This window comes from Mustelus asterias, chromosome 21 (genome assembly GCF_964213995.1).
Source record: "Mustelus asterias chromosome 21, sMusAst1.hap1.1, whole genome shotgun sequence".
Taxonomy (NCBI): Eukaryota; Metazoa; Chordata; class Chondrichthyes; order Carcharhiniformes; family Triakidae; genus Mustelus; species Mustelus asterias.
This window is the reverse complement of record NC_135821.1, coordinates 64,997,135-65,011,827: the sequence shown is the minus strand read 5'-3', so window position 1 is coordinate 65,011,827 and position 14,693 is coordinate 64,997,135. Positions and strand designations below refer to the sequence as shown.

General features: G+C 43.6%; 1 protein-coding gene across 1 annotated transcript; it reads right to left on the bottom strand.

The window, feature by feature from the left end:
* Positions 1-1,180: 1,180 nt before the first annotated feature.
* On the bottom strand, positions 1,181-9,239 carry LOC144508906 (uncharacterized protein C1orf232). The gene is made up of 5 exons (XM_078237119.1): positions 9,125-9,239; positions 8,810-8,895; positions 8,694-8,762; positions 4,306-4,409; positions 1,181-1,493 (listed from the first exon to the last, which is right to left on the bottom strand). The coding sequence occupies exons 1-5, from the start codon at positions 9,237-9,239 to the stop codon at positions 1,181-1,183; spliced, it is 687 nt and encodes a 228-aa protein (XP_078093245.1).
* Positions 9,240-14,693: the final 5,454 nt, after the last annotated feature.

The window sequence follows — 14,693 nt, the reverse complement described above, 5'->3', positions numbered from 1 at the left end:
TGAAAAGTCAGGTATTAAAGGGTTAGTTGATGAGTTACGTGGCTCCAACTGGTTGCTGCAGCAGTGCCCATCTGGGCATTGGAGTCCACCCCGGCCATATCAGATCTCTAACTTTTCCCAGACCAGCAGATCTCCAGGATCTGTGCACCCCTCCAATTCTGGCCTCTCATCAATTCACTATTTCAATCACTCCACCATTGGCATCTCTGTCTTCAACTGCCTAGGCCCTGACCACAGAAATTCCCTCCCCGAATCATTTTTTTCTCTAGATCTCTGTTCTCCTTTAAGATTCTCCTTAAAACCTACTTCTTTGACCAAGATTTTAACTACCCGTTGCAATATCTCCTTTCATTGTTCTGTGCGAAATTTTGTTTGACAATCCTGAAGCACCATTGGACAATTTACTCAATTAAAGGCATAGATGCAAGTTGTTGTTACTCCGTTGGTTATGAGTACCCTAACACAACTTTTGATTTGACGAGAGGTTGAATACAATGATATAAAAGCAAAATACTGGATGCTGGAAATCTGAAATAAAACAGAAAATTTGAATATTGGAACAGGTCTGGCAGCATCTGTGGAGAGTGAAACAGACTTATGGGTATGATCAAGTCTCTTTGACTTCTTCAGAGCTAAAGAGAGGGATATCGAATACAATACAGTCTTAGAATTGAAGAGCTGGGTCCAAGGTAGGACCAGTTGCAGCGCGCAGGAACCTGTGAGTAAAGCCTGCATGTCCCGCAAACATTGCCGATATTGATAAGTTTTGAAACTGATCTTTGTGGGGTCGAGTTCTGCTCTTGAGGAGAGATTGAGAGGGTGAGCGCCTGTCGATGGAAGGGAGTGACAATGGGCAGTCGAATAATCAGGCTGCCTTCTGTATCTAAAACTTCCCCATAACTTTATTCGATTCGAAAGGGCATCTAGAATTTGGGGTTATCCCTCAATTTGCTTTTTTAATTCGTTTTTTGGGGTGTCAATTTAAAGAGTGGAGAATGGAAAAGATCAAACATGTTCGGCTTTAATCTACTGTCATCTCAAACAGCAGCTCCCAGACTTTATTCACACGGCTCCCTGTTATCTTACATCGACATCTTTATCCTAAAGGAACTTTGTCTGATTAATGTTGTTCTCCCTCGGATGCTGTCTGTTTGCCTTCGCGTCCTGTGTGGGTGAGCGTTTAGTTGCTTTTTTGCATGCTTCTATTTTTCAGTTCTGCCAACTTGCTGGTTACAAAGTTCCACTTGAAGCCGGGGTCGCTGGACTCCCCTAGGTTGGTGTACGCTCCGGATTTGGACATGTTCTCGGTCTCCCCCTCCTCGTTGTTTGAGGTGCTTGCAGCCTCGCCCTCGCCCTCTCCCGCGCCCGCTCCTGTGCTCTCGCTGCCCTTGCTGGCCTCGGAAGTTTGCTGCCACTTGGTGGCGAAGGCGTCCCAGAAGCCGGTCAGTTTCTTCTCGGGGCCAGGCTCTTGTGGCGCCGGCTCTGAAAGGACGCTGGAGAAGAGAGAGGAAAGTACAGTTAACTCTCCAGGTCTTGTCCCAGAGCCTCCCGCAATTAAATACCAATCTTCCTGAACTCTACCCCAAGATTCCCCTTAGAGTCCTGAAATGTGTAGGTTAGAGGGATTAGCGGGTAAATATGTAGGGATATGGGGGTAGGGCCTGGGTGTGGGTAGGGCCTGGGTGGGATTGTGGTCGGTGCAGACTCGATGGGCCGAATGGCCTCCTTCTGCACTGTAGGGTTTCTATGATTCTATGATTACTCAGAGAAAAAAATCATAGCCACATTAAAAAAAAGTGAACAGGGGTCACTTGGAAAATATTTTTGTATGTTAAGAAATGTTGAATTACTGTTTGTGTGTTCGTGTGTGTGTGTGTGTGTGTGTGTGTGTGGGGGGGGGGGTGTGAATGGGACGACACTGTTTAAACAAGGGTGATGTTTATGGGGGGCGGGGGGTGGAGTTCACTCAATGAATCTTCCAGGCGCAGTTGGAAATGTGAGGACATTAGCACTGAACTTGGATGAGAAAACAAATGAGCTGTTGCTGCTCTGCAGTCGATAGATCAGATCGGATTTAGTTTTGACATATTTTAAATTAACCAAATTTTACAATTTCATCAAAACCTAATTTGCATCAAATTCTTGCGTACGGCTGGATATTTTCGGAAAATTCTTAAGCTCAGCCTTTTAAATTATGTATCTATTTTTAAATGGGTTTTGACGAGAGATCAATCTATCACAGAAACGTGGCCGTGTTTATATCAAACGACACATTGCCAGGCGAGCCCAGCCCACTGCAGCCGAGGACAACGTGATGTGGAGATGCCGGCGTTGGACTGGGGTAAGCACAGTAAGAAGTCTCACAACACCAGGTTAAAGTCCAACAGTTGGACATTAACCTGGTGTTGTGAGACTTCTTACTGTGCCGAGGACAACACCAGCTTAGCCCAGGCTAGGCAGCCAGTGGTGAACCGAGCCCACTGTTGACTGGACATCCCACCTTAGGGGGCATCGCAGTTGAGACGAACCTGCCCTCAGCTGGTGATTCACTGACGCTTCTCCCAGCTGGTCAGGAGCAGTTTATAGCTGACATCAACTATCAACCTTATCCACCCAGTTTTGAACGAGTTCTCGTTTAAATTTGAGGTCGCACGGCACCAGGTTATAGTCCAACAGGTTGATTTGAAATCACAAGCTTTCGGTTTCACCTGACGAAGGAGCAGTGCTCCGAAAGCTTTTGATTTCAAATAAACCTGTTGGACTATAACCTGATGTAGTGTGACCTCTCATTTTATCCATCCCAGTCCAACACCGGCATATCCACATCGCGTTTAAATTTGGGCGTGCTGCAAATTGACAAGTCTTATGAGAAGTTGGGAGTGACCCTGGATCAATTTGACCAAGGTTTTTGCACAGGTCTCACACACTTTTGTGTTTACCAGGAATGTAGAACACGTAGTTAGGTTGATCCCCATAACATTTAAACAAATCCTGTTTTAAATTGTGATTTTTTTTTGGTTTGCTTACCTTGCCGGGAACAGGAGTCACTTGGAAAATCTAAAATATTGATAGCGGCTGGTAATGAAAAAGGATTACTCTGTGCTCTCAGGCTCATATGTCCTGAACACCAATATAAATTATGAAGGCTTTGATAGAGTGAATAAGGTGAAGCTATCCACGATCAGGAGGGTTGCTAATCAGAGGACACAGGTTTTCAATAATTGGCAAACCAGCCAAGGGGAAATAAGATTTTTTTATATGGAAAGGATGATGGAAGCAGACTCAATAGTAACTTTCATAAGGGAATTGAATAAATACTTGGAAAGAAGAAAATTGCACGGCTGTAGTACTAATTGGATAGCTCTTTCAATGGGTCAACACAGCCAAATAATCTTATCTATGTTGCATGGTTCTGTAAGATGCCCAGAGTCACCTTTGGAGGACAATTCAGCCCAAACTTGGCATAATTTGGCCATGAACTGATAGAGCCTGGACATTGTGCCTTGCCTCATTGCTTAGGTTTTCCAATTATTAAAAAACACTTTCTATCCTTTCCTAGTGAAACTCAAGAGTGATCAGGTGAAGGACCAAGTGGATCTCTGTCCCTGTCCTTGTCTCTGCTCGTACAACTTTGTGCAGATACTGGAAAGCTGGTGAGACTGGGTGATGAGTGACTGCCCTTTAGAGCTGCTGTCCTGTCCTGGTTGTGTGGGTGGGTACAAGCTTGGCTGCCACTCTGTACTCAAGCTCACGGAATTATAGACTCTCACAGCACAAAAAGTCATCATTCAGCCCGGTGCGTTATTTGGAAGAGTAAAATAGCCTGACGATGTCAGGCCAATTAAAACGGCAAATAAAATGACACATTCAGTCAGAGCATTGGCAGGTGTACTGATCCATATGACACAGTGTTAGACTTTCCCTCTTAGTAAACTGTATGGACATCTGTTGCTTTGATAGAAGGCTAGGACACTAGGGAGGGGCTTCAATGGGAGGGCTGGGGTACATGGCGAGGAGTATCAGTGGGACAATGAGGGCAATTTTGGAGGGGCATCAATGGAAGAATGAGGGTAATGGGAAAGGAGCATCAATGAGAGAATGAGGGGAGATAATGAGTGTATATGGTGAGGGTATATAGCCAGGAAAATTAGGGAGAAGAATCAATAGGAAACTTAGGGTGCTAGACCCTAATGGTCTGAATGGCCTTTTCTTCTCCCTGCCAGCAGGCTTTCCACTTTATGTTGGTCTGGAATAGCTTGAAGTAGCTTGCATTCTGTATTGTTGCGATGGAGGAAATGTACTCACTGTTCAACTGGGGCGGTGTTCTCAGCTGGGAGTAACTTGTGTTCATCATCCTTGTTGAAGAGCGAGGACATACACTTCCATCCCTTTGCACTGGCCCCTTGTACCTGTAAACGGACAAACATCGTAATTGGCTCTGCTCCTGCCTGTCCAATTTTCTGTCTGGTAGCACAAAACAGGCAATTAATTGAACTGTTCAGCCTCACACCCTCTCAGCCCAAGATGGGGCAGAGGTGGGTGATGCTACAGAAATTGAAGTGGGAGGTCCTGGAAGCACAACTCAGTGTAAAATAGAAAGTTGAATTTGTAAATAGTCTGGTTCAGCTCAATAAAGTGGCCATAGAGAGTGATGGAATTATGGCTAGGAAGCTATTTGTGGCCAAGACTGATGGTCTTCCTAATATTTATTTGCCTTATCCAGAACTAGATGTTAGACAGTCTAAATAAAAGACAATGGAAGGGTTGAGACAGGTGGTGGTAAGGTACAGTTGAGTATTGTCAGAGTAAATGTGGAATTCAATGTGGATTCAGATGAGGTCACCCAGGGTTACATGGGAAATGGAAGGTGACCAACAGAAGTAATATATGAATTAAGAGCAGAACTAAGCCACTCAGCCCCTAGAGCCTGCTCTGCTATTCAATAAGATTATGGCTGAACTGATTGTAACCTGAACTCCATGTTCCCGCCTACTCTCGATAACCTTTCACCCCATTGCTTAGCAAGAATCTACTCTGCCTTAAAAATATTCAAAGGGTGTGATCTTACCTGCTGTTCACGCTATACTCCTGCTGCAGCAAGGTTGGAGAATTTGACAACCAGCCAAATTTCCATTCACCGCAGTGGGATGGGAAAATCCCACCAGCATGAATAGTGATAAGATTCCGGCCAAAGACTTTGCTTCCACCACCTTTCGAGGAAGTGTTCCAAAGACTTACTACCCTCTAAGAGAAAAAAAATCTCTTAATCTCTGCCTTAAATGGGCAACCTTTTAATTTTAAATAATGACCCCCTAGTTCTAGATTTTCCCGCAAAAGGAAACATCCTTTCCACATCCACCCGGTCAAGACCCTCAAAATCTTGTATTTCAAATAAAGTTACATCTTCTGAACTCCAGTGAATACAAGCCTAGTCTTTTCAACATTTGCTCATAAGAGAACCTGTCCATTCCGGCAGGTATTTATCTAGTAAACCTTCTCTGAACTGCTTCCAGCACACTTTCATCCTTAAGTAAGGAGATCAGTATTGTACACAGTACTCCAGATGTAGCCACACCCAATGCTCTGTATAACTGAAGCAGAACCTCCCTAGCTTTGTATTCCCTTCCCCTCACAATAAACAGTAACATTCTATTAGCTTTCCTAATTTACTTGCTGTACCTGCATACTAACGTTTTGTGATTCATGCACCAGGGCATCCTGATTTCTCTGCATCTCAGAGCTCTGCAATTTCTCAATTTCTTTAATATGCTTCTTTTTCCCACTTTATTTGCCAGATCTTTGCCCATTCACTTAATCTATTTCTTTGTAGTCTTCCTATGTCCTCTTCACAACTTACTTTCCTATAAATTGTAAAAAATTGAGGCTCCAGCACTGATCCCTGTGGCACATAATTCATTACATTTTGCCAACCAGAAAATGACCTACTTCTGCCTACTCTCTGCTTCCTGATAGCTTGCTAATCTTCTATCCCTACCAATAGAATATCCTGTACACAATGAGCTTTTATTTTCCACAATGACCTTTGATGTGGAACCTTGTCAAAAGCTTTCTGGAAATCTGTAAATACAGTGCATCCACTTTATCCACAGCACATGTTACTTCTTTTAAAAACTTCAATAAATTGGTTAAACATGATTTCCCTCTCACAAACCATGTTAACTCTGCCTGATTACTTTGTTAATTAATTAATTACCTGATTACCCCATTAACATTGTGGGAGTAGGTAAAAAAAAATTCCCAGGAGATTCTCTGTTTAGGTCAGACTGCAACTAGATGATGGCAATCCCACCTGGCTGAACAACAGAAAACATTAGTGATCAAAACCTGCAGACTGGTTGTAAAAGATGAGGGAGAGAAGATGCAATGATCAGTCACCTAGGATATAATTTGTGCCTCAGTCTGACCACTCATCTCTCAACCATCCTCCTATCAGAGGCTATCTGCAATCTTTGAGATTGTTGTACACAAGAAGGTCAATTGTGTCACAGAAGATGTTTTCACTACTTCAAACCAAAAAGTGATTGCTGTAGATGAGATCAAGTGAGTCTAAATACAGTACCAGAGAAAGTAGGGAGGAGGTGATAAAATGAGCCAGCATGTCATCTCAGAATCCTGTGTTAACATTGTGAAAATGAAAGATCCCTCTACAGTTGCTGTAAGGGTGATGTATGAAGCAAGATTTGTCTATTCAGTGTCCACGTCTTCAAGCATTGAACAAACACTGACTCCTGGCCCTGAACTTGGTATCACTTAAAGGAGCAAAGGAACTCAGCACTACTCTGACAATTATGTAAGATCATTTGAAAGGGAATTGGATAAGTAGTGGGACTTGCTGAGTTGAACATTGATGAAAAATTGATAAAACAAAAAAAAATCTACCATGGGATATAGATCAGAGGGAGCTTTACTCTGCATCTAACCCTGTGCTGTACCTGTTTTGGGAGAGTTTGATGGGACAGCACTGAGGGAGCTTTACTCTGCACCTAACCGGTGCTGTACCTGTTTTGGGAGTGTTTTATGGGACAGCAATGAGGGAGCTTTACTCTGCACCTAACCCGTGCTGTACCTGTTTTGTGAGTGTTTGATGGGATAGTATAGAGAATGAAGAAAGGATCAAACTGATCTGTGGTGCTCCCCACAGTTAGAGAGCTGGGATTATTCAGGACCAAGTTTCACCCACAAAGTGAACATTGGAAGATGGTGGAAACTCAGAGATTCCTACCCCATTGAGAGATCATGTTCTAGGTGGAGGCTGACTGGAATTTACTTTTGAAATTTCTTTTGTAAAGAAGGCGGAGTGTCCTGAAAAAAAATAACCAAAATGTGATTGGATCTCTCCAGGTTTGAAGGAAGGGGCAGCTTATGATTGTGTTCTGTTTTTGCTGTATTGTAACAGAGCCTTTCAGATCTACCCTCTAAAACTGAAACTCTGCTGCTATTAAATATTTCAGTGATACCTAATGGACTTTGGTGGGAGATTATATCCAATAAATAATGCAGCACCTATCTCCTTTCTTCTACAGTAACATGTATATGACATGAGACAGCGATCAGTTACTGGACTTTTCAAGAGAATGATTGGTCAGTGTAAAGGCCATTCACTCCTCACACAAGACCCATCTAATGACCTTCACACCTGTGCCCATACTGACAGTCCCTCATAGCTGTGTCACACCAAGACCCCTCACATTTGGCTCCACACAGAGAGTTCCCCAAAGATATCCCTATACTGATAACCCCTTACAGCTGTGCCCACACTAAGTCCCTTACACTTGTTCCTATATTGATAATCCCTTATAGCTATACCCACACCAAGACCTCCCACACCTGTGCTCACAGAAGGATCCCCTCACAATTGTTTCCATACTACAGTTGCACATTCACACAATGATACTGCAATTAACTTGATTATTATTAAGTTAGGAAGTAACTATTAATAATTCTTACAGTAATTGAATCTGAGTTCTGCTGATGACATTTGCCGTTTTTTTGCTAATTTACATGGCACTTTCAGATGTGTTCTTTTAAATGATGGCATTGTAACTCACTATCAGCTCTCTGTTATCCCATTATGTTCTTTATCTGACATTCCCTCCCCCACCCTCACCCTTAAGAGGCAGTGACTGGTTGAGGATTGATGGGGGAGCGAGCAACACTGCTACCCATGATGGTGATTGTTCTATATGTGAGTTTGGTTGTTTGTGCCTATGGAAGGAGGGTTTTAATTACAGCCCTACTCTCTCAGGGGAGTAGGGATATGTCTGGGGTCAGGAGTAAAAATGCAGGCTGTTCTTCCCCTGTAATCCAGAGCGACTCAGATCAAAGGTAGTGATCCAACACTGCCCCAACTGTGATTGGTCTCACTGCAACCTGCCACCTTCCAGGTATATTGCATTGTATATTGTAACATGTGAGCTCACAATGGACAACTTTCAATCATCCTCCATTGAAAGCCAATAAAGGTGTCGAGACTGAGGATGCTGCTGGTAACTTGCTCTCAGTAACCTGATACATGAACTGTGTAGATGCAGATTCGCTTTTGGGACCCTCGCTAATGCACGGCTGCAATTTCCACCTGAGATCCCAATGTTTACCAAACTGGCAACACCTGGAGCCTGCCAGTCTGATGAGATAAATTTAGCTCATAGAATGGGTTAGAAATGAATGTGTACCTTTTTTGCCAACTGTGAGACAGAATTGGAGTCTTCCTCTGTCGTCATGTCGATCATTGAGTCATTGTTCTGAAAGAAATGTCGCGTTTTTATTTCACCAGTTAGATTCCATAAACCCGGAGCACAATTTCAACTGCCTCATTTAACAGCTTCGGGTAGTGAAGCTTAATATTTATCTTGTGTTTTAATATTGTTTTAATGACTGTATTAGTGAAATGTTTTAATCATTGACCAAAATGTATCCATAGTTCAGGAAAACATGAATCTTCCTGGAGCAATAATGTAAACTCAATCAAACGACAGATAAAACATAGAAAGTCTTTCAAGAACAAAAAACAAAAACTGGAAACATTCGGCAGGTTGGGTAGCACTGTAAACTTTCAGAACCAAACCATTGCCAGGCACTATTTGCCCTGCTGAGTATCCTCAACATCTTTCGTTATCTAGAAGATTCGGACGTACCTGTTCCTTGACTTCTTCCTCTTCATCAGCAGAGAAACTTTTCAGCACTTTGTTCTTGTAAACTTTCCAGAATCCCTGATTCATTATTTTGCTTCTTTGATCTTTACTTAAGAAAAAAAATTGAGTTCTGTTGTCAGGAGCCCATTAATGTGGGCAGGGGCTTGAGTCTTGGAGCTAGTACCAGACAGTCTGGGCTCTGGGCATTGCAAAGCTCAGCTGGGAGGATGAAGACAGTTAGTTACCCGTTCGAGCCTGCCTCCAGCCTCAGGCACCGATTCAAGGCGGATTGAGTGAGCTGTTTGACTGCTGTGAGTTACATTAACATTTTAGTATGATGGAGCCGCGCATGTGACCCGAAACTGTCTCCACCGATCGCAACCTCTCTTGGCGAATCAGAAGCAGCCCAAGATTATATTTCTCCATAGCTGAGATGTGCATGCTGCAGTTTCAGCCCCCTCTCAAATATTGGATGCTGAAGAGTGTTGAAACGTTGTATTTTCCTGATGTTTTTCCTGGTTGCTGCCTTCATTGGAATAAAACATGCTCCATATTCTCCTAACCCTGGAACAAGTGTTCTGTACCAGAGTATTTGGTTTCTTTAAAAAAAGAGTATCTTCCAATGCAATTCCCCTGTGCTCCGTGCATCACACTGAAGTCAGTTTAAACACCAATTGAACAAATAATATTAGCAATGTTGACAAGAGTCTTTGTTTAGGTGGGAGTGGCAAGATAATGTTAAGCACCGAGTTTCTCCCTGGCGGAGAGCTTCCTGTTCAGTGTTAGCAACCAATGGCGGCTCAGCCAGCACCAATTTACTGATATGTGTCATCGGCCCCCACACAGATTTGGAGTGGCAATCTGTGATTGTCGCTTCTTCGCCTCAAACTTTGATGGCAAATTCCACAGCACAGGGATTTCGGGGAGTGGCCACAGTGGCATTTTCTGTTCCCAAAGCTCTGCTCATTAGCTCATGGAGTGACTGCCTCCCTTCACCCACTGGATTGTCTCTTCCTCAAAGGGGGTGAGCACTTCAAAGATGGAGATGCTCCCTCTTGTGGTCCTCCTGTATTGGCTAGCGTGCGTCCAATTCTCCTTGAAGAAGGTAGAGGGCAAAGCTAGCAGCTGAGGAACGTCTGTCAAGTGACACTGTGAGGGAGGTGGAATAAGAGAGGTGAAGGAATGGGTTTTGGCGTTGCGCCTGTGAGTAACTACTGGAAGGGGAACTGAGTAACAATGATGAAGGAGCAGCGCTCTGAAAGCTCGTGATAGATAGAAGTTTACAGCATGGAAACAGGCCCTTCGGCCCAACTTGTCCATGCCACCCTTTTTAAAAAAACCCTAAGCTAATCCCAATTGCCCGCATTTGGCCCATATCCCTCTATACCAATCTTACCCATGTAACTGTCTAAATGCTTTTTAAAAGACAAAATTGTACCCGCCTCTACTACTACCTCTGGCAGCTTGTTCCAGACACTCACCACCCTCTGTGTGAAAAAATCACCCTCGTGATTCCAAATAAACCTGTTGGACTTTAACCTGGTGTTGTGAGACTTCTTACTGAGTAACAATAGTGCATGATGCTGAGTTAGAATATCTCGTGACACTGACTGCCCTGAAGATACAGGTGGTACTTTATGGGGACAAAGTGTGTGCTGGTGCCCGAGGTGGGCAAGGAAGAATGAGGGGGGGGGGGGTGCAGTGCCACCTCTGCTGGGTGTAGAACTTCTAGAAGTCTTGTCCTGTAATCCTTAGTCCCACCTCCCTCCTGGCGCAGAGGCAGGATCGAGGCTTATTGCTTTCCTTAAAGAAATGTGGAAGATTTCAATCAGTGAGGTTCTGCGGCTTGTTTCTTTGGCCTCACTGCGCTCTGGACGCTGATGGTGTCAGATTTCTGAATAAGTGAAACAGGAGTCAGTGCGGGCAGCCGCTGCTGAACACGGCAGTTTCCAGGTAGTTCAGCTGCCTTCACCTGTTTTAAACCGGGGTTCTTACAGCAAAGAGACGATGGGAATACATCACTCGCGTGTCTCCTGCCCCCGGAGGCTTCATGCACCAAAGGGGCATCATTGGTGTAGCTCTGTTCGGGGAAGTTCAGGGCTCAGGCTTGGCAGGTTGGTGAGATATACAATTGAATTACATCTGAATAAATAAGAAATAGGCCGAGAGTTATGGACATTCTGCTCAATGTTTGAAAGGACGGCTCAGACTCAGTTTTAAAGCCGTTTTGAGTTATGTGCGTTTTCATGGAAGGAGGAATGGCCCAGTGTTAAACACAGTAAGAAGTTTAACAACACCAGGTTAAAGTCCAACAGGTTTATTACGGCTTTTGCTACCAAATAAACCTGTTGGGCTTTAACCTGGTGTTGTTAAACTTCTTACTGTGATTACCCCAGTCCAACGCCGGCATCTCCACACCAGTGTTAAACAGCAGGGGAAGTATTAATAATTCCACTTTCACCGAGGTTCTCTTCAGGGGCCACGCATCACCGTTGAGTAGAATGTGTGTATTTATATGTGCCAAGATCAAAACACAACTGTATGCAGACAGCTGGGTGTTACAATTCTGTCTTTAGCTTCTCTCGGGTCTAAGAAACTGATTTTAAACCAAAATCAATTGCCCACCCTCAACTCGGTTAGTTCCTCGCTGTGTGGAGCTCGGAGTTTTCACAAATGCTCAGCAGTAACATTTCTGGGTTTATGTTGCGGTGGAGCTTTTAGCCGCCCCGAGTCACAGGTAGCCTTACACATTCACAGAATCACGACAAGCGGCTTGAAATAATTCTCTGGGTTACTTTTGTTCCTAAGTTGCCGGAGCCAATTAAAGTTTCATGACGCGAGTGTCTTTGGTTCAATTTCTGTTACTGAAGAAATACCTTCAAAGGTAAAATTACATTGCGGCTGTGTGGAAACAGGTTTGAGTTTATGCCTTATCACATCTTTCAGAAACATCTCAAAAAGCATTATCTATCATGGGTAACCTTGAAAAAAAAACTTGCACTTTTTCAGAATCCTCCCCATCCCCAGGACCCCCCAAAGCGCTTCTCTGACAATTCCCCGACTATTATCCCTGACAATCAGTTTGGGAGCTCTCATTGTTGCTACGCGGGAAACGCAGCAGCCAATTTGTCCACAAATCTCACAAATGGCAATTGGCGCGAATGACAATTTGATTATGTTGCTTGAGGGTGGATTGTTGGTCAGGAGAACTCCCCGCTCTACTTCAAATAGCATCGTGAGATGGAACAGGCAGATTGGTGAAGGACACTAACTCCTTCAGTACTGGAGTAGGACTCAAACACACAAACTCTTTTTCCCGAAGTAAAATTCTAGAATAATTTAGCGCAGGAGACTGTTTCTGAATGGGTGATGTGGGTGGCCTATTTTGGGGTCCTTATCCATATTGTCCGGTAATCTCAATAATTGTCAATGCCAGAAGTCGTCAAGAACTTGCCCTCTACCTAAAGGCAGCCGCAACAAATACCATCTTACACCTGGGTGTCATTTTAGACCGCACACCGACCTTCAAGCCACACCTTCACAAAGTCTCAGTTAAACTGAAGACTGACAACAATCTCATCAGCAAATTAACAAGGAACCTCTGGGGAAGCCAACACCAGAACTTTCAGAACCTCCTCTTTGGCTCGCTGCTACTCCTTAGCTGAGTCTGGAAGAACTCTGCGCGCTGCAAAGTTGTCCAGCTGAATGAGACCATGAGCAACAGCTCAGAGTAAGTAATCTGGTCAACAAACACAATTTGGCTGCCTGTGCTCTGCAACACTGCTTCTCCACAAATCCATCGTGAAGCTAGAACAGAATGATCGCTAGAAAGAGTGCACAAAAATCCAGACCTGCCACTGATAGAAGACATTACCCACCCACTCAGCAAACGTCTCATCTCAAGGCGGCTAATCTGGAACAACCTGTCTGAGCCAGGCAGTACTGTGGAAGGATCTGTGACACAACACCAACAACACAGCCCAGAATCAGCACCTGGTTAATGATCCCACGTTGGAAATCCCAGACTTTGACCTCCCGCATGGCGACTGGGTCAAACTGAACAGGTTTCACAGCTGCCACAACAACCCTTTCCGTTGGGGAACACCGGCATTCACCCCTGAGCAACTGTGGTGAAATGCAAACCATAGTGCACAAGTGCCCCCACCTGTGCTTCCAAGTGGCGGTCTCACTGCCCTACACCAGGCTGATGAGGAGATACCAACTGGCTGAAGAATTTCAAATTTGACATCTAGCTGTTCATCGGTGCATACAATAGTAGTAGTGTTATAATCCAGGTCAGAAACTCCAAGGTGTTTCATGGAGTCAGCCTAGATCATAAGGTTTGCACTTTGAATTTCGGCACAGATAAGCATAAGAATATTAACTCCAAGTATGATTCAAATGACCCACTAGGGAACTTTTATCAAACAAAGTTTTTTAAAGAATACAGTTAACATATGATAAGACAATTATCAATAACTTCTACCAATTACAAACAAGGGGAAAAAAACAACCATTACAGCTCCAAATACTGTTCCAACCAAACAACCTCCTTACAATCATACACTTGTCCCCAGATTAGCACAGAAAATATGAATGCTCATGTGATGTTGGGTTTTCTAGCTATGCAACACCTGCTGTGAATTAGTCCTTTGGATGGAGAATTGAAACTTTGACTTTCCATCCCTGGGGCTTCCTGCACACCTCAAGATAGAGATAGAGCCACTGCTTGCCTCTAGCTAGCAAGCCATCAACAGCAACGTTTTCACTCCAGAAAAGTAAGAAAGACTGCTTCCAACTAGCCAGCAGGATTTCTTATACCAGGGAGAGAGACAAACACATTGCATCCATCCTGGAGTCCAAACACCTTCTAACTAGCCAACAGCCAAAACTGAAAGTAAAGGAACTCTTGGAAAAAAAACTGCCCCACCTGACTTGTCAATCATTCTTCCCCCCAACAATTCAAAAGGATTGTAAAACTGGTAAAACTCCAGGACTTCACATTCGGCCCAGATTAAAAATAAACAAAAAGCCTCTAACAACAATAAAAGGACACTGACTCAGACAGGTCGGCAACAAGCACAAAGGGAACTCTTAAAAGAACTGCAGAGAAACATGATTAAAATACATTTCTTAAAGGCACAGTAGCATCACAGTAGTAGTAATAATTGTCCATTTGAATGTTTGAAAAATCCCCTTCAAAGTTAGCACAATACACCGAATTCGACCAGCAAACACATCTGGAGCATTTAGGTGGGGAGTACATAAAAAGAAATAATAAAGACAAAAAACTTGTTGAATAACAATACTTCTTTCACCCCAGTAATCTCTGATTTTGTTGCCCCACAATGCTGGCACAGTTGTATCTGATTGACTGTTAATAAATGATTTCATACAAAGCTGCTTCATGTTTGAGAGGGACAGGTGACTTTGGATCTTTGGTCCCCAAAGCTTTGTCACTAGGGGTTTGCTTTGTTGTATACTAATTGATAACGATTGCTACAATTAGTCAACAGCTCCATTATCATTAAATCATGCAAC